Source organism: Pleurodeles waltl, chromosome 9, assembly GCF_031143425.1.
Source record: "Pleurodeles waltl isolate 20211129_DDA chromosome 9, aPleWal1.hap1.20221129, whole genome shotgun sequence".
In the NCBI taxonomy this organism is placed as follows: Eukaryota; Metazoa; Chordata; class Amphibia; order Caudata; family Salamandridae; genus Pleurodeles; species Pleurodeles waltl.
This window is the reverse complement of record NC_090448.1, coordinates 240239499-240264206: the sequence shown is the minus strand read 5'-3', so window position 1 is coordinate 240264206 and position 24708 is coordinate 240239499. Positions and strand designations below refer to the sequence as shown.

The following is a 24708-nucleotide window of genomic DNA, read 5'->3' as shown; positions in this document are numbered from 1 at the left end:
AACAAGGCCTGACCGTATGGCTTGGGAACAAGTGTTTCTTTTTTTTTCTTTTCATTTGGGATGGAAGGAAAACACTCATGATATCTTCGAGGTGCTGAATGCATATGGTAATTATGTGAAAGAGAAGAACACATGAGTATGCAGTGTACTAGTGGGCGATTATGGCATGAAATCTGATCAACACAAAAACTTGTTAATGAAATTCAAGAAACACAAGAGTGCACCAGATATTGGGAGAGAGATGGTATCTGGCATTGGAGTGAGTGTAATTTTAACAACAACATTAGGATAGTAAGAAGTTCATAACTATTACACTTAAAAAAAAAAAAAGCAAATTTTGTATATTTTACACAGCTCTTGACCAGCAAAAAAGGTATTTGTGGAAGATTTTCCAACAAAAAACATTTTTGGCGCAGAATTACGCTGGCTTAAAGTAGATTTTGTTGTCCGTTTCACCCTGTAGAACTTTTTTTTTAAATGTATTTACTTTTTTTAAGAGAATATAACAACAATTGACATTTCAGCCAAGATCATTACAATAGTTCACCAGTCAAATCGTTACCATCTTGTGTAAGGATATTACCAAACTGTAACCTCAGGCTGAACACCGCTTTGATAGTAGTAGGATATATAGTAACAATAAACAGATACAGCATTTTTGTTCTTCATTTATATTCAGTCCGGGGCTCGTTGGGTTCATTAATTTTGTTGCACAAGCTAGAGCTTGGCTTGCCAAAGGCAACGATTGTATAGCTACAAAAAGAATGTGTGCCTGAGTTTTGCTAAATTTAATTACACTGTCCATTAACATAGGGTTTATGTTTATCAAACAATTAACAAACCCTGTCATTCCCTTTGTGTGCCCATCTAACGATTGGTGTGTTGGTGTCTCTCCACCAACACACCAATACCCTTCCTTTTCAATACTCTTTCCATAAACGCATGCACTACTATAAGTCTAAGAGTACCATTAAGTGGTGTGGCTCTGTAGTGCACCACATTTGTCTTCTTCTGCATCACTGGCTGGCTGTATATGTGCTTCTCCGCGTGTCTGGGCTCCATTGTTCAGTTGTTTCAGTTTTTCCAAAAGTGCTGAGGACTGTTGGGGACTGGCAAATATAAGTTGTTTGCCACCACATGTAGGGCCATATGTACGAACACATTTTCCCATTGACACAGAATGGTAAAAACCCTTTGCTACATCTGGCCCCTAATTCTCAGCCTCACCCAGGTAGAGCATTAGATATGGTATCTCTAGTTATCATTTTTTTCTTCTTCAGATGTTCATGTTTTCATTGTCTCCTGAACTGTCTGAGTAAAATCAGGCTATAGAGATATACCACAACGTTCCTACTGAAGGTCTCTTTGTTCTCTTGCAAGTTTCGGCTCTGTTTTTCTGACATGAGCTCCTGGTGGAGGCCTAGTGGCTACAGAGTGTTGTGCTCTTTCCACATTCAACAATCTGGAAAGTTATACTCTGCAAACAGTGAGCTAAGCATATTTTCTACACAGGCTTTCATTTTGCCAGAGTTGTGTGCTTCTGCCCAAAATGCGGGGCTTGTTCCTTCTTGATCTGGCTTCTAAGTCCTTACACTTCACTTTAAAGATGGAGAGTACCTTGTCCATATAGAGCCATTTCTCTTGTTATTTTCTAGCTCATCTTCCACATCTGAGTTACGCTGCTCAGCTACCTGTTAGTCAATCTTCAGTGCCATGGTGCTTGTTCTGTGGTTCGGCACTCTTTGTCTCCATATTTGTTGCATGCTTCTCAGAAGGGATTTGATGTGTGGGCTGTCTTCATTGGGTTGTTGGTCAGTTGTGTCCATCTTGCCCTGGTTGCAGTCTGGATCTGTCTATTTATGTGCACTTTTGGTTTTAAATTGCATCTTGGCCTACTTGGCATCCCATTTACCTATATTCAATGCAAGAACCTATTTATTTCTTTTTTTAAATAGAGGGGTGTAGATCACTGTTAGTGTAACATGTCCTTATATTCGTAGTGATCAGAAACATGACGTTTAACCCATTTATTAGGGCACAATCTATGCTGCCTTGACAACGGGACACTAGCCTAGCTTACTTTTGAGGACTATCAGCCTGAAAGCTGTGCCATGATCGTGATCCTGGTTGCCCACACTAGTCCGGGATCATTTGCAGGGAGGTCGCTCTTTATTTTCTTGTTCCTTTTTGTGCACCTCAAGTTTAACATCCAATGCACACACAAATGGCTGTCACTATGCCCCCCCCTTAGTTTTCACAGCATTGTCCTCCCTTTATTAGCAAAATGCCTTCCCATGGCTTACAAATTTGTGCTGCTTTTAAGGGCACAATGAATTCCAGAGGCCCTAAGATGCCGCCTCTCCAGTACCTGGCATACATCATGCCTTGCTCTTTCTTGTGTCCCACTGCACTGATGTTGACGCTGGGCACTTGTCTTTCACCCTAGGTCCACTAGGACAGGGACCTAGGGCCAAAATGCCAGCCACTCTCATCCGGCTGCCCCTTTCCAGGCCATGCAGTGGATCCCTGCACAATCCCCCATGGGACCAGGGGCACCACCCAGCACGAAAGTGGCTGGCATTTTGAGTCCTTGCGGGGCTGGCAGTTCCAGCCACCTGCTTCTACTACACAGGACTCAAGGTGGGCTATTTCAAATCAGACAAGACCTGGGGCAGTTTCATAAGCATTTCAGATAACTCATGACCCCTAAGTGTCGTAGTTCTTTGGATGATGATAAATGTTGGCCTCTAGCCGCACTTACGGACAGCTATCTTTGATACTAGCACTTTGGTGCCCCCTCTTAACCCACAGTACCATCTTTTTTTTTAAATTGAAGTTGTCCATGTTTAAAAAATAAATTAATTAGGTGAAGTAGGAGTAAAAGACTTTTTACAGTTTCGACAATTAGAGAACATCTACATGAAAGATGTACTAGCGTAATTGTTATCTTAGTGTCTTATGTCTTTTCCTATCCCTCTCCCCTTTCTCACTTGGTACATCCCCATCCCCCCCCTTCTATCGTGTGTGCCTTTAGATAGAATGTTGGTGGGATGTTGAAGTGACTGAGAGGCTCAGGGAGCAGAGGCGGGCAGGACATAGAAGGATTTTGGGCCTGATTACAACTTTGGAGGAGGTGTTAATCCGTCCCTAAAGTGACGGATATATCACCAGCTGTATTACGAGTCCATTACATCCTATGGAACTCGTAATACGGCTGGTGGTATATCCGTCACATTTGGGACGGATTAACACCTCCTCCAAAGTTGTAATCAGGCCCTTAGTCTTGGAGGTTATTATCCTTCCGTGGATAAGGAGAGCTCACAAGTCACTGGTGTCAAGTTTTAACTTCATGGCGCTTATTAGATGAAGTTCATTTTGTGGGAATCTTGAGTGACTTTTGACAGACAGAAAGGTGTACCTTGGCTACCAGAGTCACACTCCATAATGAGAGACTTGTTTGTACAGAAAAAATCTCTCACGACCGTTGCACACAGTAACTGCAAGACAATTTCTGCTTGCGCAAAGCTCCCATCAATTAAAATTGTGGGAAATAGTGTAACTGTCTTGGAGGAAAAATATTAATCCAAATACCTACTCGGTAGGCTTCAGGTTTTATAGGAAGGCACCTGTGCATGAGAGAGGGTGACGAGTGGGGACTGCAGGTAGTGAATAGGGCTCTCAAAGCGCTGTTTAGACACATTTCTGTTGCTTCCTTCACGACACATGACACCAGGGTTCACTAGGCCAGTACTAGTAGCACCATAGGGAAGTACCTGACTAACCCTAGTTAGCTAACCCTGAATGCACATGCATGGGCCTACTGGCCATGTTTATGTTCCTTACTCAATTATGAGGCAAGAGAACAGATTTGTGACTTTGCGAATAGGTGGAGGGCATACCCTAAAATTAACACCGAATGTAAAATGTAGGCGTCACTGTTCACGTCTCCCAGCAGCGTGAAGCAACACTGCCCAGAGAAGGGTTTCTGTGCACCTCCTAAGGCCGTGACCTCTACTGTCAGAGGTAGCCAGACTACTGCTGGCCTTCTCTTGAAGGACCAGAGCACGTGCGAATTGCAGAGGGATGAACACATGTAAAGGTTACGTCATTCACATACCATTTCTGGCTCAGTGCCCATTGAAGAAATGCGGAGCACGTCTACATATAGCTGTCCTGGATATTTACGTCTGAGTGGCTGAAAGTGCGTCACTCACTGACGGTCACAAGGTGAAGTGTGCTACTTATTGGTTTTGCAGTGTTTGCGTTTTCACAGTGTATTCTTCTGAGCACAGTTTACTTGAACTTTCCAGAGATATTTTATCTCGTGTTTTGTGATTATAATCAAACAGGCCTGACTTGAGCGCTGGTGGCGCCCGGCGCAGCCATCTTTTTTGGCGCCCCCCCTCACCCCTTGACCATTTCCTCGAATTCCCACACTGCCACCCGGCAAATGTGGCCCCCGTCTCACATACATTTATTTGTTTTAAAGCGCTTGTAAAGGCTAGCTTTATTTATCCACCTAGGTATCCGCAATAAATATAGTTATCTTCTTTGCAGCAGGAATATTAACCCTCTACACTACTTTATGCTGCTAGACAAAACTCCCATCTCTCTCCCTAGCAGCAGGAACAATAATCTCCAGAGGTATCTTGACATTTTAATTGCTTCCTGAAGGCTGGACGCACAAGGAGCATTTCAGCAGGTGCTTTTAAATGGTAAGTTTCTAAGTTGTTGCTAAACACAGCGCCCCCCTGAGGTCAGCGCTTCTAATTTCAGGTCAGCACCCGGTGCGGCTGCACCGCCCTAAAGCCGGCCCTTCAAAACGCACTACAAAGGCAACGCAAAAGAAAGTGTGACGTATTAAAATAATCCAATATTTCATGACAGGACAGTAATGCTATACAAATGAGATGTTTTTTAAATGGGTGTTCTGTTGCAGACGTGTAATATTTTAATTTTGGCAGCACTGCTTCCAAGACTTTAAGCGAGATTTTTCGCAAAGGTTTATTAGATTTGATTTTAAATAGCATCAAACTTTTCTTGCGGGCAATTAAAACCACTTGGTTACATTAAAAAAAAAAAAAAAAAAAATCATTAACGGCTACTGTTTGGCGAGGTGACTCAATTGAAGGATATATTTCTATTTCTTCACTAATGCGAAAACCGTGGATTGGGGCAGTTTGAAGGAGGTCAAAAGTTGAGGCCGGTATCCCTGCCAGCTTGAGGTGCCACCTGAACACATCTTTGTAGGCAGTAAAGCCTGAGCAAACGAGGCAGTTTGTAGAAGTGTACTAAGGTTGTGTATTTGGAATATTCTTAAACTCAACCTAAGGCCCTCTCTACCCCTGATATTACATTTAAAGAATATTCACAATCTCCTCACAAATTCTCAGATTCAAAGCATGAAACTGATTCAGTGAATCCCGTGAAAAAACAAGAGCATATTAAAAAAACAAAAATTGGGGCAGTAGCCGCCCTTCTAGGTCTCTTTTTCCTCTTATCCCTTTCTGGGGCCACAAGAGGGTCCCCAGCACCTTTTACCATCTTTTACATTTTTTTTCAGAATACTGGCTTCAATGCCTGGCATCCTGTGATGCAATTCAAATTTTCAGTCGTTGACAGACCATGAAATTGCTGGTATCCTATGAGGATTTGCAAATACCTTATTGGCTGAAAGTATAAAGTGCCCCTTTTCCAACGGGATTAGTTTATTTGTAAAATCTATCATTGAAGAATTTCAGGATCCGGATCCACATATTAACAATCCAGATATCTCTAAAATTATGCCTTTGAAGCATGCTCGACAATTTTTATTTTTATTTTTTATTTTTTTTATGCTAATTTCTTAAATTACTGAACAGATTTACAACAGATCAAGCAGTGGTACGCTGGTCAGTAAAGGTCTATTTTTATTACAGGTTTAGTGTGATTCTGTTCAGCAGTTCTTGCTGTAATGGAGAGCAGATGATAATATGGTTGTCAAAGTGGAAAACGTTTATTTGTATTTATTTTTTTATACCTGCCCTTCACTTTCTCCTCCCAGGTGGATCTACACAAAAGTAGATCTGCCAAAATATTTACTGTTTAATTTTGTGCAGATTTTGCCTAGCGGTGCCAATGTTTCTCATAACCTTTCCTTGTAGAGTTAGACCTAGCCATAACTATACCCTGGCTGTTTTCAGCATTTCATATTTAATGAGGTGTTTGGGTACATTTAATGCAGTACTATAAAACCCACATTTCCCAAGGACTTATGAAATATGGAACAGTTCTTCACAGGTCCCACTAGGCTCAATATATCCTCAGTGGCCGGTTGGTGATTTAAGCTTTGTCTCACTTTGCCCGCACTCACACTTGGTTTAATCACTGCAGCGAGGTCTGCTCCTCCCAGCAGCAGGATCTTGTTCTTGATCGTATTCATGAGTAGGAAGAACTTTTATCCAATAGAACACAAGATACGGACATGTGGTGATGTTCCCGGGCTCCCCAGCCTGTTTTCCAGCTGGTAGTGACTTTGGATCGGTTAATCTGAGGATTGTGTTAAAAGGTGCACGTAACTGTTGAACAGTAGAGGAACGAACTTTACGGCTTTCAACACATCTCCATGCAATCTGGACTTGTTAGCTGTAATTGGAGGCTGGATCAGGTCCACTCTAAGACAGACCCATTAGCATAAGCCCACCTTATAAGGCTTCTCAGCAGCACAACAAGGACTGCAGTTCTGTAGGCTGTTGAACGATCATGAATTGTGAAATCTGATAGTCTTTTTGAACAAGTAGCGTGGTAGTTCTACTCAGAAATTAGCCAGGCATGATTCAGTTTCTCTAGCAAACCTTAACCCAATTCAATGGCTATGGCCAGTGTGCTTTAGTTCAATGAATTCTTGGCGGTTTCTTGTGACCTCCTTTTGTAAGATTTTGCTATGGCAAGGAAGGCTGGATTATAGGGAGTAGATGGCTAACCTTTGTGGTCAGCTGTTGGTCTTCTTTACAGCATACACAACATTAAACGTAGAATTGTAGATTGGTAGCTATCAACAATGGGTTGGTTTTTCACTGAGGGGTTCCAAGTGACATCACATAGGCAGTGAGGGTCAAATTCATGTTACACAGCATGGCCTTGCCTATTTCAGCCCTCTCCGCCTAAATACAACTTTTGGCACGCACTGTCATAGCAAGTCTGTTTAGTTTAGGAGTTAAAATGATTCTTTATTGATAGTTGATTGTGTGTGCTTGGTAGGGTGAGTGGATGATTGGAATAATAAATTAATGTTTAGATGGATGAGTTGGTGGATGAATGAATGAGTGACTATGTATAAGTATAGGGTTAAAGTTTCTGATTAGTTGAATACCTAAGTGTAGAGATAGCTGCTTGGATGAATCTATTGTGTACCTGAATAGATCACTGAGTGAGTGGATGGATGCAGACTAGTGATACCAATCTTACAGGCTGTGGCCTCGCACTTCAGAAGTAATTATGCCAAAAATATCCACAATGTATATGGAATAAACTACTTCCTGCCATACCCTATAATATATTGCAAGTCCCCATGGGGTTAGGCCAGTTCCTTTTATAAAGTCATGTAACTCCGCAGTGACTTGCAATTTCTTAACAATGTATGGCATGTGGGAACTTTATTCCTTATAATACATGGTCACAATATTACCCTTCCCATAAACTGCTTAAGTCCTTGGTGTTTTACTCTTTGCTCTGTTATATAAAAGCGATAGGATGTTGCATACCTGAAGAATACAATGTAGATTTTCCTAGTAATTTATGACGGAAAGTCTTAATTTTATTAAAGATACGGAGGCGAATATTCTGCGTTCTTTTCTTACTTTATTTTAAATAGCAGCAGTCAAGAACTACAGCTCCCAAGAGGAATAGCAACAGGCTGTCCAATGGGAGCAAAAACAGGAACGAAGTTAGGCCAATCAGAAGAGGCCATCAACCATAGAGTGTACCCTTGACTGCAAGCAGCCCTCTTTTCTTGAGCGAGTTAGTCAAATGGAGTCATAAAACAGTGGGTAAATAAGACCAACAATTGCCAAAGCTAAAGAAACGGAACAAAAGTCTTGAACCACATCGATGAGCCGAGAAGTCGTTGAAGGAGGAAGATGATCCTGAGGAAATTGCTGGGAGAAATCCAGAGGTTTCTTTTTGAAGACAGAGGGGATGGAGCCAGTGGTGTTATCCGGAAGCTGGAGGCAATGCAGGAGTCGCTGGCAGGGAGACAGAAAGTACATATTAATAAAGGTACTGCGGTGGGATAATATTCGCCTGTGTCTTTAATAAAATTAAGACTTTCCGTCATAAATGACTAGGAAAATCTACATTTTATGTCAAGACCGGAGGCTCTATTATGCGAGTTTAAAGCTTGTCAATAACCAAAGAAGAGGTAGTTCTAACAGGTTTACAATAAAAAGTTTTGAAAACATTGTCGTTAGACCAATCCGCTGACCTGAGAATGTCCTCTAAACTGGACCCCAGGGCGAAGGCTTTGGAGGCCATAGCTCCCCTGGAAGAATGGGCTCCGAAAACGGAGGTATCAATCCCCGCCAGGGACATAATCCATTTAACCCAACGAGCCAAAGTTGCAGAAGACACTGGGTTGTGTGGTTTACGAAAAGAGATCAACAATTGATTGGAAGAGGACGTTCTCAGGTCACCAGTTCTTTTTTCATATTCCTTTAAACAAAGACCTACGCACAGTTTTGGTTTGTTAGGAAAGAAAGGATAGAAGACAGAATGTAAATTAGTTTTGGTGCGTTTAGAAATATGGAACAGAACACCTGAGGGTAAAAACTGACGGGCGGACGCGTCTAAGGACTTAACATCCGACACCCTTTTGATAGAAATCAAACACAGTAACATAGTAAGCTTGGCAGAAAGCATTTTGAGCGATAGGTTCGAATTGTCCGACCAGGAAAGGAGTAAATTTAAGACAAGGGAAACATCCCAGACCTGGGAATATTTGGCAGTTGGAGGTCTCAACAGTTTCACACCTTTTAGGAGACGGCATATTAAAGGATGGCTTCCGATTGGATTGCCATCAATATTCGCGTGGTTCATGGATATCGCAGATCTATAAAGGTTTATTGTCCGATAGGATTTACCTATACCCGCCTGGGCAGCCAGAAAATTGATAATTAAATTTAAATCTGTTGAAAAGGGATTGGCACGTTTTCCCCACACACCAGCCTGACCAAAGAGACCAAGCTGATCTGTAGGCTCGTCTTGTGCGTTATTGATGAACTCTGAAGCTTCTGCCGAAATAGTGAAGGACTGTTGGGGAGACCGGAAATGTTCCAAGCCATCAGGGTTAGTGATTTGTTGAGAATGAGATTGTGGGGACGTCCGAAAGGATCCAGGAGAAGGGACGGAAACGACAGGAGAAAGATTGGAAAGTCCACCGTTAGCTCGAGGAGAGGTGGAAACCAGACTTGTGATTGCCAGAAAGGAACTACCAGAACAAGAGACGCCTTTTGACGTCTGACCTGATTCAAAACCCTGTTGATCAGAATGAAAGGAGGGAAAGCATAATTGAAGGTCCTGGACAAATCTTGGAGGAAAGCATCCGTAGCGATGGCTAGAGGGTCCAGACGCCAACTGAAGAAATGTGGCAGCTGAGTGTTGAGTCTGGATGCAAAGAGTTCTATCTACAAAGGCCCCCATTTTCTTTTGATTTGGAGAAAAACTGAACGGTGTAGTTTCCAGTCGCTTGAATCCGTGAGATGGTGCGAGTGCCAGTCTGCATTGGAATTCAAGGAACCTGGAAGATATTCGGCCAGAAGGGAAAATTTGTGGGACAGACAAAATTCCCAGAGACTCTTGGCCAGAAGTGCTAGGGGTCTGGACCTTGTGCCTCCTAAGTGGTTGATATAACGAACCGCGGAGATATTGTCCATACGGAGTAGGATGGAGCATCTTGCTCTGTTTTTTGTAAAGCTTCTGATTGTTTAGAGCTTCTTGCGGGCTCCTTTGCAATCTATGTGCAATCTGGACTCCTCTGCGGACCATATACCTCCAGTCGATATCGAACCACAGGGGGCGCCCCAGCCCGTGAGACTTGCATCTGATTCTAACACAAGATCGGGCACAGAGGGGAAGATGGCTCTGCCGTTCCAAGCCTCTAAATGGGATATCCACCATTGAATCTCCATTTGAGATTCTTGATCTAGAGACACAAGGTCGGAAAAAGCCAAACCTCGGCGGAGATGAAGGATTTTGAGATGCTGGAGGGCGCGATAGTGAAGTGGACCTGGAAAAATGGCCTGTATCGAAGAGGAGAGAAGGCCGACGACTCTTGCAAGCGCTCTGAGGGAAAGAGAGTCTTTTTGAAGTGTCAGTACCAGCTCCTTTTTGATTGCGGAGACTTTGGCACGAGGAAGGAAAAGAGAGGCCGATACGGAGTCTATCTGGAAGCCCAGAAATTCTATTTGTTGCGAAGGGATCACCACGGATTTTTCGCAATTTATAAGGAAACCGAGATCTGTGAGGAGGGTGGATGTTATCTGGAGATGGGATAGAAGGGAAGACTTGCTCTGGTGCATGATAAGGATATCGTTGAGATAGATAATAAGTCTGATGCCCAGAGAACGAAGGTAGGCCACGGCCGGTTTCAAAAGTTTTGTGAAGCACCAAGGTGCCGACGATAGACCGAAAGGAAGGGAGGAAAAGTGATAAGTTTTTGAATCCCAATGGAATTGTAAATATTTTTTGTGGGAAGGATGAATAGGAATTGTCAGATACGCGTCTTGCAAATCTAGTCTGACTAACCAATCGAATTGGAGTAAAATATCCCTGAGATGGATGATGGTTTCCATCTTGAAGTGTCGATAGACGACAAATTATTTGAATGCTTTTAGGTTGATTACCGGTCTTAGTTTTTTGTTCTTTTTGAGGACGAGAAAAATAGAGCTAAGGAAGCCGGTAGGATCTGGAGTGCAAAACTGGATGGCATTTTTGTTTAATAGGGATTGAACTTCTAAAGAAATGAGAGAGGACATTTCTAGGGAGAATTTAGGAAATGGTGGGGGATAGGACTGGTGAGGGGGATAAAGGAGTTCGATATGATATCCCTGAATAGTGGGTCTGAAGTAATTGACTTCTTTTTTTGAAGGAAAAGACGAAGACGACCTCCCACGGGAAGGCCAGAAAGTTGGCTTACCTTGGTTATTGGGAGTCCTGGAGAAGCATTGTCCACGATTGCGGAAACCCCTTGATCTTTGGGGGTAAAAGTGGGGTTTAAATTCTTGGGAATAGGATCCGAAGGAGTTAGGATAGCCTCTTGAGCCTTGATTCCGGTATGCGCGGCTGGTAAAGCTGCTCCTATCTCTACCGGCCCGGGCAAAAACCCGTTGGTTGAAGGCCTTTTTTAAAGATGGGCCTTGTCCAGGGACGAAAAGGTAGAAACGAAACGACTAAGGTCCTTAATAAATGAATTTCCAAAGAGTTTGCCATCGGCGTGGATGCCGGGATCTCGAGTAGCTAGGTTAGCCAGTTTGGGGTCCATTCTGAGGAGGAGACCCTTGCTTCTCTCATGAATAATTGCCGAGTTGGCATTGCCCAGAAGGCAAAAGGCTCTGAGTCCAGAGGGAAAGGTCCAAGGGGTCAATTGGGGAATCCTCCAATCTTGCTGATTCCGCTAAATCGAAAATTCTTGCTAAAGGACTGACAACGTCCAGAAGTTTATCCTGGCACGTGGTCCAGGCCTTGTCTACCCCCTTACGGGGATCTTTACCGAATTTGGTAAAAAACGTGATAAGTGACTCGTCAATGACCGGGGTTACAGTAATGTTAGAGTCCAACGAAGGTCTGGGACACTCCGATTTTTAATTTGGAGCACGTCTGTTTATCTAGAGGTAGACGCAAGCGGGAAGAAATATATTCACCCACGTGGTCCAACGGGAGCCACTCGGTTGAATTGGGATGATGAATCAAAGACGGATCGAACATGGGAATACCGTCTGAATCGACCACACTGGTGGAGGGACCACTAGAAGAAAGTTTGATACGTTTTGGAGGAGGAGAAGATGGGGAAAACGTATGATCAGGATTATCAGATTGGGATAAATCGTCCATGTCCTCATAATCTGTGTCCACATTTTTTGAGATAACTATCTTTTTTGGCGCAGGAATGTTTTTCGTTTTTGACTTACATTTCAAAAATGACGCCGGTTTTTTGGCGGTATTCCCCTCCTTCATAGGAGGCCTGGGAGGAACCAAGTCCTCATTCTGGTGTGAGGCAAGCTCACTTTCTGATTGTGCGCCTTTTACCTGATTTAAAAGTAGTTATTTTTTGTTTTCTGCTTTCCCCCGCAGAATGGGCCTTAGAATTGGACACCATAGACATAACCGAATTCTCAATGTTTTTATACATTTTTTCCATTGATGCTTTTAATGCATGCTTTACTGAAGATTGAATAAAATTATTTAAATCCTGTTTGAAAGATTCCTCCTCCTCCTCCGAATCTGGTCTCAGAGGTGAACTATCAAGTTCCATTGTGAAAATATAAAGGAGCAATAACCCAGAAGGAGAAATGGAACTGTGAGGCAGGAAGGGGTTAACGAGAGCAACACGCTCTCAGGACAGAGCCCGGCTCCTCCCCGAGGGCGGGGACGGAAGGGAGAGCCGTTCAGGAGTTGGTGAGTTGAGCCGGCACAGGCGGAGCGAAGAGGACTGGCTTTCCGGGAAAGCGTCCCGAGCAAAGAAAAACGATTTGTGAAGATGAGGAGAGCTCCGTTTGTCAGACGCGCGAAGGCTCAGAAGCGCGCTGTCAGAAAACGGAGTACGGACAAATAGAACGCGTGACGGTTGGCGCACGAGCTGGGCATAACGGTACACGGAGGTGTGGGGGAAAGGGGGGGGGGCACCCCGTGGGACGCAGCAAGCACAAATATCAGTATAGTGATAAAGTAGTAAGGAAATAATAAACTAGACAACACTACCATGTCAAACTGCATTAAATAAACAGAAAGACCGAAAGAGTATACTTATCTTGACTGCGAGCAGCAAGAAAAGAGGGCTGCTTGCAGTCAAGGGTACACTCTATGGTTGATGGCCTCTTCTGATTGGCCTAACTTCGTTCCTGTTTTTGCTCCCATTGGACAGCCTGTTGCTATTCCTCTTGGGAGCTGTAGTTCTTGACTGCTGCTATTTAAAATAAAGTAAGAAAAGAACGCATAATAGAGCCTCCGGTCTTGACATAAAATTAGATTCCGTAGGGCACAATTAAACACACCAAAATCGTTAGTATTTATTGCATAAAGCTATTTGAATCTGTTTAATATAAGCCGCATTTAAGAAGAATTGCTGTTGCTCAGAATGGGCGGAAACATGCAGATCTACAGCATGCAAAAACATGATGACTCTAATATCTTGTTTCTTCTGATCATTGTTAATTGAGAAATACAGATCAAAAGAAGGAAAGGCCAGTTTTCATTTTCGTTTTTTAAGCTATAGCTCTAATTATGTTCTGTGACCTGCCTATTTTCTCGGCAGCTGCCAAGAAGCATTCTGGCATCACATTTCAACTGTAATAAGGACATCTGAGAAGGGCTGTTAAACAGGGGTTGAAGGCATGCATATGTCACATATTAATATTTTTTTAATATTATGGTGGTGTAATCATTTACTGCATTAGGCTAGTGCACACATTATACCGGAGTGAGCACAGCCCTACCACGATTAGCCATTATGCATCAAAATTCACCACCGCTATCCATCTTCCAATTTGGTGGAGAACTATAATTAAACACCAGTTTAATACATAGCATTAAGAAACAGCACCCAAGTCCTCTACAGTACAACCACTTCAAAATCAATATTAACATTGTTTGCACCTGTAACTATGTGCCATAATTCATTTTTAAAACCATTCAACCGCAAGAATGACCTATTTGATTTCCATATCGTCTATTGATTATCTGAAGTTTTCAGTGTGGAAGAAACCAGAATACTGTGTTGCTCCTACGGCAGTTGCCTTATCAAGAGGGAAAAAAAGAATGATGGTGCTAAGGGTAACTCACTGATCCAATCAGAAGTACAGTACTCCCCTGGGTCCTCCTAGAAGAACAAAGATCTTCACTAGGCCAATGCTAACGTTTTCTGTAAAGTAGCGAAGGCTACTGCTATTCGGTCAATGCTCCCAATCAACTATCTCCGGTAAGAGCCAGGACGGTTTTGCACAAAAGCAGTACCAGCGTTATGTAGCTTTTTGGCAAAGCCAATACAAATGTCAAGTCTCAAAATTCGTATTGAAAGAAACAATGCCTTATTTTGGATATCAGAACAGATTTAGCATGCCGGGACAATGCCCTGCCTCATCCGCCAAGACTGTAATTCATTTTCGTAACAGAACATGGAGAGAAACTTCCTATGTTTACTCTTAAGATCTAACAATTAATAGGCTGTTATTGGTTTGACGTCAGCACATGTGAAATGTGACCATATGGAGTGCAGTCGGCACAAAAACACATTTAATGCGTCAAAAGTGTTCATATGGAGAGTATTAAGTGGAAATGGACTGTGGCTGCCTGGGGCCATACTCAAGGACACACTTGAATGCTGCTTAACTTGCTCAGATAGAAAGAAGACATAAAATGAGCTAGCCCCACCAAATAAGAACTAGAGAGCTCAGTGACTACAGAGAATAAAGGTACACACACTCATTCCCATTGCCCATGTGTTTGCATGGCACATGCTATCGTACGCCCATTTATTTGGAACCTACTGTTAAAGATATAGAAGTTTTGCGCCTTTGAGGATACCCACCAGCTGATATTCAGCTAAGTAAAAACAGTATTCACTCCGTATGGGAGGTAAACGATTATAACTGAACGGGGAAATACAGTAGAATGTGAGAAACACAGCTGGTAGCGGGAAGGAGATTTAAAAGGTCGAAGTTGAAACACGAATGAGCTATGAGTCTGCTCTCCTGTAACTGCTGAAAATAGGAACGTTATTACCTGGTTACATTACACTAACTCTGAGATAGAAATGAACCTCCTGAGCAGAGATAGCTTAAACTCGACATGTTTTTTAAAACTGTTCATAGTTGGGTCTGCAAAGTACTTGGAGTGCACAATTCTCTGACTGGCAAGGCATCTTGCCATGCGGCATGGGTGTGAAGAGGGTGCTCATCCAGCATTGGCAGCTGAGTGAGTTTGGGTTTTTCACTTGATTCCCGGAGCATGTTGCTGGATGCACGGAACTTGGTGATATGTCGTGGTTTGGCTTTTATGTCCTGCCACTTTTTTGGTGTAGTGCATCCTTGCTCGCTGCTTGCTGTAGATATTTTGTTGTTCTTTGTGGTTTTGACTCCAGTGGGACTGGGGTGGTGGTTTGCTCCTGTGTTTTAATTGAATTAATATGGCATTTCTTAAACCTGATGAATTGCTTTAAGAATGGGTAGCCCTCGCCCTGCTTGGGTCTAGTTGAATGGATGAGTGTGTTATAGTGAAGGCTTTGCTATGCCTACATGCCAGTCAGGGTTCTCTTACTGAGGTAGATAAAAGTAGCAAACCATTCCAGCTCCAATTGGCTACTTATTCCTATACAAGACTCCTCTTTTAAGTGAAAAATACATTAGCACTTTGAGCTGAACTGAATTTCTCAATTTCCTTGCATTTGAAGCCACTGAGGGGAGAGGGTGTTGGTAAGCATCTGTCCCACACACAGATATCTTCCACTCAGCATAAAGCTAAAAGTCCAAGAATATGTTGCCACAAATGCAAATGGCAGGATGCAATTGAAAGTGCAACAAGAGCACATCTGTACACCTTGGATCCAGGGCATCGACAATGCGATCCTAATCGAGGTACCCAAATAGAGAGAAAATAATGGCATCGGCAATGCCCCACTCCACCTGTACAGGATGGAGGCAAGGAAGTGTGGCCTCAGGCAACAGGTAGTTTTCTTCACACAATGGCAAAGTAAACAGCAACAAACAGGAAGCATGAAATGTGGATGAAGCTCATTGCACTCCCACCCACCCAAAAGATCACAACTCAAAAGTCACACACTTACACAAAGATTCCAGTTCCAGTGCTTTTGTCTTATAAAAACAAACACTTTGATGGTGGTGCTCACCATGAAAAGTTTTCCATTCATGTTAGGTGGGGCAACTCTTGATGCTTCCCTTGAGTAGTTGGAGCCTTGATAGCTTAGTGTTTTGGAACTTTTCATCCAGTTTTCCTGTTCATGCTAATGGATGCATAGAGCTTCTACCGCAGCAGCAATCTGCAGAAGCCACTGTCAGAAAAAACAAACCGGGAAACACCAGTAATGAGGGGCTTATGACAGTTCAGGCTAGGTGGCCAGCTTCCAATAGCACCGCAATTTGTAATAGGCTACCTTAGCACTCTGAGAACCTGGGAACTTTTCAGGACTTCTCTAATTAATCCCAGGAACTTCATTTTAGCTTTTGCATATTAAAAAACTACAGTAGTGATTAAAATACAGAACAGACCTTTACTCTGTAGTTAAAATATAAGGATCAAGTGCCCGGTAGCAGTCTGTGGGCAGCTACCACACTCTTGCAAATAAATTTGAAAACAAACATTGGCAAAATAATTTTTTTTAAAAACAAAATCGCAATCTGGTAACATGTTTGAAGCTGCCAGGCATTTACACAAAAATATCTAAAAGTAAAAAAAAAAAAGAAAAAAAAAAGTTAAAAATTGCCCTCCCCACACCGTCAGGCCCAAGTGGGCTAATTTTTAGGCAGGTGTGCAAAAGCAGAAAGCCCTCACTCACAATAAAGTAATCCAATGCCTGCACTGGGCTAGCCCATACGTAAATGCTGTATAAGCAAAATGTGAATGACGGTTGAAAAGACCAATGGATAAAAAAGGCTGGCTTAGGGATAACTAAGTATGTTATTAATATTTGATAAAAATCAAACGTTTGCCTCTAACACCAGACCTAAAAAACTTAATCCTGGAGCCCTGTCGCACATCACACTGCCATCTGTAAACGTATCTCCTCCCATATCGTCAAAGTATAACTTTAATCCCGACACCCATCCAGCTTTTGACACCCCGTACCAAATTGGAAAAATCCTTGCTTCTTCTACCGTCTGGCACCCCATAAGCATCTTCCCTTACCCAACCCTCCAGAAGCTTTGCTCCTCATTGTAAACAAGATCCACTGCCACGCTAACAGGCTCTGAGAGCAGCTACCAGTGTGGTATCTTCTGTGAGTCAGGGTCTGTGCAGGCTGGCGTTAGCAGCAATGGCATATGAGATTCTCCTACCTCTCTCGGGTCTCCGCAGACCCAAGAGAGGCAGGAGAAAGCAGATGAGATGGAAGAGAGACGCCTGCCAATCTGACACTTCACTTGGTTCTCTGTAAACCGTGCGTTGGAACTCAGGAGGGATGAGTGTTTCCTTTTATGATGTAACAGCAGTGAAAGAATGACTTTATTTTCCATTGTACCTAAGTATTACCAATGAAAAAGCTAATTTAAAATCTGGTATTCACACTTTTGTCTCTGTATGATACCCACACATAAGGATATTATATAGTCTACAAAACGGTAGGTACGATGAATTCATTTACACTCCTAGATGACTGAATGAGGAGGCACACATGTTAACTAACTCCATTAATGTTACAATCCTAGCCACAAAAAATGTTTGTGGTGACATTCTTTGGAGACACTAATTTGTAAACCAAATGGGAGATATAGGAAAATATTTTTGTGACATCCTGGCGCCACTTATTGTTTGCTTGTTGAATGGTACCTGGATCACCTTGCGAAGACTGTAGCTAAAAAAGTTTGTGATAGGGTATTTATACAAGCCTAGTTTAAATTGAATCAAATGTCCACATTTTTAGATTAAGAACGGATCTTTTACACTTATTCAGTAAGGCTTTGGTGAGGCGATTGTTGTAGAACTTGCAGAGAGGGACATTCTGTGTCACCGTGAAGATGGACCTGTGGGGGGCCAGTATGCGCTTGTATGTTTTACATATTTCTTTTTGCACTGAGATCCAAATACACAAAATCAGCATTTGTGTTCTTTTAGACAATGTCGACCTGCCTTCTTGTGGTTTTGCTCTGCAAGTGACCCATCATCTTAATATGCCCGTCCTCCATATCTAGCAGAAGTATTTGGAGTATGAAAAAAATGGATGAGAATGAAACTTTAGTTCTTCAACTGCAATTTTATTTCTTCTGGATATTTGTAATAATTCAGAAACTAATTTAATAAGCGAACTGTACTGTGCATACTTACTGTAACTATTGGAATCTGTGTATTTGTTTGAGACCATGGACATTGATATTTTCCAAAACAAATACCAAAAGTTGTCGCCTTATGTGTGTTTTTATGAATATTTTTACTTGTGATTGCAGCCTTCTCCAGCGGTGGAACTACCAAAGATTGATGGTCAGTATTTGATTATGCTATCTATTTTCTACTGAAAGTCTGACTTTATATCTCTTTAAATGTATAGAGCTATACGATATTTGATGAAGTACTTAATTCTGTTGGGGAACTGATGGGCTATGGTAATGGAATTTAAAAACCATTAAGTACGGGAGTATTTTACAGGCAGGACTAAGAAATGAAATGTGGCTTAGAGCAAATGTACAGATTATGTGTGAAAAGATGTAGTTTGCAGCACATTTGTCACTAGTTAAGGAATTACAAAGTCGTGGGGAACGTTCCTAAAAATTTGTTCCAAATCTTTACTTTCTTTGTTGCATCTAAAGAGACATCTAATTTTTTATTCAGTCATCCAGTTGACGTTTGTCACTCCTTTGAACCATTTTGGCCAAGGTTGACTGTAAGACAAATGTCTATTGTGCTTGGGCCAAAAGATGCTTCATCACTAGTAGCTAGTCAAATTAATAAGCTGCGCTGATTTAAATCTGCTTGTGAAGCATTCATTGATGTATAGAAGCAAAAAAGACAGACTTTTTTTTTTTTTTTTTTTTTTTAATGCCTCCATCTGTCTTGCTTTTGAAGGCTGTACCCCTTCACATTGATACTGCTCCTTTTTTTTTTTGGGTGGCACGCCATGCCATACTAAAATCCATATTTCTTTAGTTCTATTCTTTTACTAGTTAACACAACTTTTTTTTATCATGTTTGAGCACCCTGAGACCATTCAGTTTTTAGTGAGCGCTTTATGCTATTGGTATTCTGTGTCCTCTCGTGTGGAACCGCCTTGCTGAGGAATGTTGTCAAATCTCAGTCCTTGTAACTTAGTGCCACTGCTTGATATATACTTTTAATGGAATGTAATAGTGTCGGTCATCTGTATCTACGGCCACTTCCTTTTCTAGTTCTGTAACACACTGCCAACTCATACCCATTATTTCTGCGTGCTGGTGTTTGTACATGTATGTTTTGGAATGTATTGTGCGTGACCTTATAGAGGAACAAGACTGAAGGCGAAGTTACTTTATAAGATCATGGAACTCAAGTCACCTCCAAAGTGACTTGAGTTCCATGACCTTATAAAGTAATTCTACCTTTGGCCTTGTTGCTCTACATGGTCATTGAACTCCGTAGTGCACTGCAGTATCCTTAAAACGTACACGAGGGGGATCTTTATCCTGCATATAATGTAAAGAGATTCAATTTCTCATGTAACATGCTATAGGATACAAAAATGAAACATTGCCATAAATATCCCATTTCTTCTGATCAATGCCCCTTTTCGAAAAATAAATCAAAAGCCTTTTACCCTGGCTTCTGAGTCTGGCAGCAGGCACTATGACACCACATCTCAACTGTAATAAGTTATTACAGCTGAGCAGCTACGTCATTTTCTTATTACGGGTGAATAGAGACATCACAATGTGACTGCATTGTAAAGGATACAGTATACCCTGCCATACATTATAAAGATATTGCAAGTCACAGAGGTGTTCCATAACTATATAGCTGAACGAAGCCGAAGGCTGGATTCCTTTCCAAGGTTATGCATCTCCAAGGTGACTTGCAATATCCGTATGTACAGCATCTAATACATGGTCACACCATCACCTTTCCCACAAACCACTTAAAACCTTGGTGCATAGCTCTTTCATATGAAAGAGAGAACATGTTGTCAAAGATTAAAAATAGAACCTCAAGTGCAAAATGAAACTCAGCAAAAAACTGTTAGATATTTGCTGCAAAAATATATTAAAAATAGTCCAATATAAGTAGGTTTTTTCCTAAAAAAAAAAAAAAAAAAAAACTAAAAAAAAAAAGCTACTGTAGCTCTGAATGTGTGGAAACATGCAGAAACATTCTAACTTTTCTACAATTACCTAAGGAGTGCACAAATAAATTTGTTCGTTTTGCTTGTCACTGTAGGCTAGATAAGTAGAGAAGAATGAAAAGTAATAACTTTTATAAAGAAATGACGGCTGAACTCAACTGTAATAATATGAGTGCAAAAGAAATTGGAGACAGATTTTGAAACGGGAAGTGCAGGATCCCATGTATTATAATGATTTTCACAAGTCACCTCTGAGTTCTGTGACTTATAAAGGAACTCTCCTTCGGCCTCATTCCTCTCTATGGTCACGGAACTCCTTGGTGACTTGCAGTTTCCTTATAATGTACAGGAAGGGGTACTTCATGCCATATACAATAGAGGATATTATATTCCTTACAACAAACACTTGGTCACACCATCACCCTTCCCACAAACTTCTTCATTCCTTGGTGTCTTGCTCTTTCATGTTAGTTGCAGATCTACAAAATTACAGTAGTTTTTGCAAAAATAAAAAATCTTTGAATCAGTTTAATGTGAATAAGATTAAAACTAATGCTGCTCTTAGCCTGTGTAAAAACATGCAGAGATTCTATCTTTCCTGTAGTGACCTATTGCATGAAAAAAATAAACATGCTGACATAAATATCTCCTTTCTGCTGATCACATTTTCCTTTTAGAAAAACGTCAGGCAAAATAAAAGCCAATTCCCATCTTCTGTGTTTAAACTGCAGATATAATTATGCTCTGTGACCGGCTTTTGACCGTGGCTGCTGTCTCTGCCAGGATTCTTTGTGATAAATGGCAGGGCTCAACTGTAATAAGTTAAAGCAGTTGAGCAGCCATGTTATTTCTTTAGTACAGGTGACTAGAGATGTCATAACTTGCCTGTAATAAAATTAAAGACAGACATTTATACAGAGCTTTCAGGGGCTCATGTTTTTTAGAGGGTCATTGCAATTCTGTTAGCCTAAGTGATGACATTGTATTAATTGACGTAATATATTCATGTAATATAAAGTTCTGAAAAGTTTCAAATAGATTAAGAGTAGTTTAGCGGATCTTCTCCCCTGTAAGAGAATATACATACAGGAGACCTGGTTGAATAAGAAATTGTTTGCCTCTTGTACTGTTTGAGAATCCTAAGACTCAGTGGCCTTCATAATTTTGTGATAGTTCATCTTCCTAGAAATAAAGCATCAAGGATACGTCTTGTATCCTCAATAACCTTGGCCCACTGGTGATTGCATCCGTTGGTATTGGTTGCTGATTGGTTATCAATACAGATTGTAGAGGCAGTGGCACTAAATAACTTGATGATGCGGAGTAGCTGGAGAAGGTGCTGTGTCCCTCTCTGTCCTCTCCCTTGAAGTGGGAATAGTACTATGGATCCTCTTAATAATCTGTATCACTGTACAGGTCTAGGCCAGTTGATTGTACCTGGTCTGAAATCCCCCATAAACTCTCTGACCATAGATTTACAGCCGTGAGGAGATTGATCTGTCTTTAACAGAAGCTGGGCAGTCACATGTAACTCTTAATGTCTCCCTCCCTGCTCCCTGGTGCAAGAATACATCCAACCAGGAAAATATGACTGACAGTCACTGACCAGAGTGAACTGGGAAAGTTTTGCCACCCCAATTAGAGAACATAACTTTTCTTCCCCACTCTTCCCATTTTACCCACCCATGGCCAAAGCCTGTCTGTTGGTGAAGGCTCTATCTTTTACAGAACATAATCCCAAAATTCATACCTTATGCATGTTTGACAGGGAACACATCTAAGTTCTTCTGATAAATGTTAGTATGTTATATAAGCTCAGTAAATAAGAATAGTGTTCCTGGTTCTGAATTGGTTTATTTCTCTCACCAGCAGGAGGGCACTGAATCCACACAGGACACCAAAGAAATTTACTACGTAGTGAAGGAAGGGGACAGTTTCTCAAGAGAGGCTGATGTAGCGATGTGCGATTAAGAAAAATTGCCTCATTCAATTAGAACTTGAGTGAATGCCAAACTGAATAATTTGATTACTATTTTGTGTGTCATACCACACCACTGACATTTCTAAATGCTGTTGGAAACCGGCATTACTGTTACCTAGTTTAATGGTGCTGAATCGACTCACCCTGTAAGGATGAAAGGATGGAGACTGTCCTGGTGGATTTTGAAGTAGTGACTACCACATCCCTACATTCTTGCCCTGTCATGTTACACTGCATCTTTGCACTACAGGGAACCTCAAATCTCAATTTATTTGTAAAGAGAGAGAGACATCTGTGTCTTAACTAGATCCTGGTGCCTGCACAGAGATCTTGAAAAATGTACTTTTGATAGCGTAGTTAAATACATTTGCCTACACTTTCCAACCATTCTGATGAGCCCCTCTAGGCCATCCTAAAAGTGTTGCAAACATGACCATTATCCTGACCACACCAATTGGGTCTTTACAGCAGTTATATCCACAATCCTTAATATGTTGTTGACACAAACATATGACTACACCTTTTCAAGAACTAATTTATCCCCCCAGATTAAAGACATTGAATCTTGTGTAGCTTATCGAGTGATGGGTATCGGTCACCCTCATTTTACTCCAGAACGCATGGAGTTTCTCTGGGTGGACAAGACTTGGGTCAGGTAAAAACGATGGGATAAATAGGACACCATTCATGTACTGCTATAGCACCTCTCCCTCACACACAATATATGCCATTTATCCATGCTCCCATGCCTTCTTCACCTACCAGAGGATTGTGATATCCCCTCAGCAAAGTACAGCTGCTGGATACCCTGACCTCATACAGGAAAGATTCAGGCTCCCCATCATAGCTTAAAACAGCAGATTTTTTTTTATACTTTGGGTAGTTTTCAAAAAAGGCCTGCAGAGACTCCTTGGAGACAACCCAGAAGCTCATCCATAAATTTGACCTAAAGTACAGATCCTACATTTTTGGTTTAATTGCACCAGCCTCCATGTTAACTGAACTGCATGTGCTGTTGCTGGACAGTCCGTACACTGAGTTTGGTAGAAATAAGGTGGTGCTCTGAGACCACAGCTATCTTACCTTTCTAAGTTAGTCTCTGAATTCTACCCATCAGAAAAGCACTACCACACTTTATACAACTACTGAATAGACCATGGTAACAATCAAGTGAGTCTCCTTTATGATGTTTAGTCATTCCTGTGAAGGAAAGCCTCTAGGAAAGCCCACATAGATGGATAGTGGTTCTGTGGTTGACACGGAAACTGCAAACTGGCACTCCCTTAAAGCACTATCCCTTAATGAAGAACCAGTCACTGCTCAATAGTTTTCCATCTTGAAGTGTAAAATTTCTATGTCACACTTGCCCCCTTCCCCTTTCCCAGTGGTGATGGTGGGGGATGGTAAGCAATAGAATTATGTGAAGGCCTAACAAATAATCTGAGGATGGTGACAACACAGGAGCATTGTTTAGCTGATCACTGTCACAGGGACTGTCTGAAACTGACCTGACTATATATATATATATATATATATATACTACACATTTGGGTGGTTTTACTGCTAAAAATGCAGTGGAATAAAAATCCACATATCACTGGGACCTGTGAAATTTTACACAGATTTCACAGAAATGACATAATCACGACCCCAGCAAAGCTTTGTTGCTTAACTGGCAACCTCTTCAGGAAAGGCAAGGCCTGAACATTAAAATTTCGGTGAGCACTCCTTTTAGATGATCATTACAGGAAAAGCTTCAAACATCTGAGCTTAACCATTGCTCATTGTTTAACTAGTACTCCTGATGAGAAATCTAAACTTGAACTATCTCAAGGTAATTAGAGCCCATTGTTAGCTCTGTCCTGCAGGTGGCATCTTCGAAATTCTGTGAGTATAAGCACGGTCTACTGTTTAATCGTTTGAAGACCACAGCCTTAAGGTGACAAAACAGCAGTAAATGTACTCCACCCCTGCCTTGGCGTAAGTCGAGAACCACACAAGGCCACTCAGAGGTACTACTACACACTCCAATAGAAACTAATAAAGACAGGGACCTGGTATATCACCCCATAGGAAATCATTTTAAACGAATTAAATTATTTCACTTTTAAGTTGTGTGTATGCATGTATTTTAGTGTTATATTGTGCAAATTTTATAATGACATTTTATTACTTTGAAAATTATTGGTTGACTTAGTAAAAATAAATTGCATTTTTAAACTTGTATTAAAAATGTAAATATAATTTAAATTACAGCTTATTAAAATGACTAAATATTATTTAAAGTTAAGATTGCTAGGTAGGGTATCTTTATGTTTGTAAAATTAATATTTACAAACTAAATTAATATGTTTAAACAATGTCATTATTTAATAAACGTGTATTTTGATGAGGTAATATGCTTCTACATTTTATTTTATTAGCTTTAGGGTGATCATAGGAATTTTAATATAATTTATATTAATTTACTTAAATCACTTTCCTTATTGTTTCCCATAGGGAG

At 41.3% G+C, this 24708-nt stretch overlaps 1 protein-coding gene across 1 annotated transcript in view; it reads left to right on the top strand.

Annotated features, from left to right (window-relative positions):
- LOC138259127 (haloacid dehalogenase-like hydrolase domain-containing 5) overlaps positions 1-24708 on the top strand; it is a 96477-nt gene that overhangs the window by 56866 nt on the left and 14903 nt on the right. Inside the window, exon 5 of the mRNA XM_069206636.1 lies at positions 18363-18396. Within this exon, the coding sequence (XP_069062737.1) occupies positions 18363-18396 (34 nt within the window). The remainder of the gene's footprint in view (positions 1-18362; positions 18397-24708) is intronic.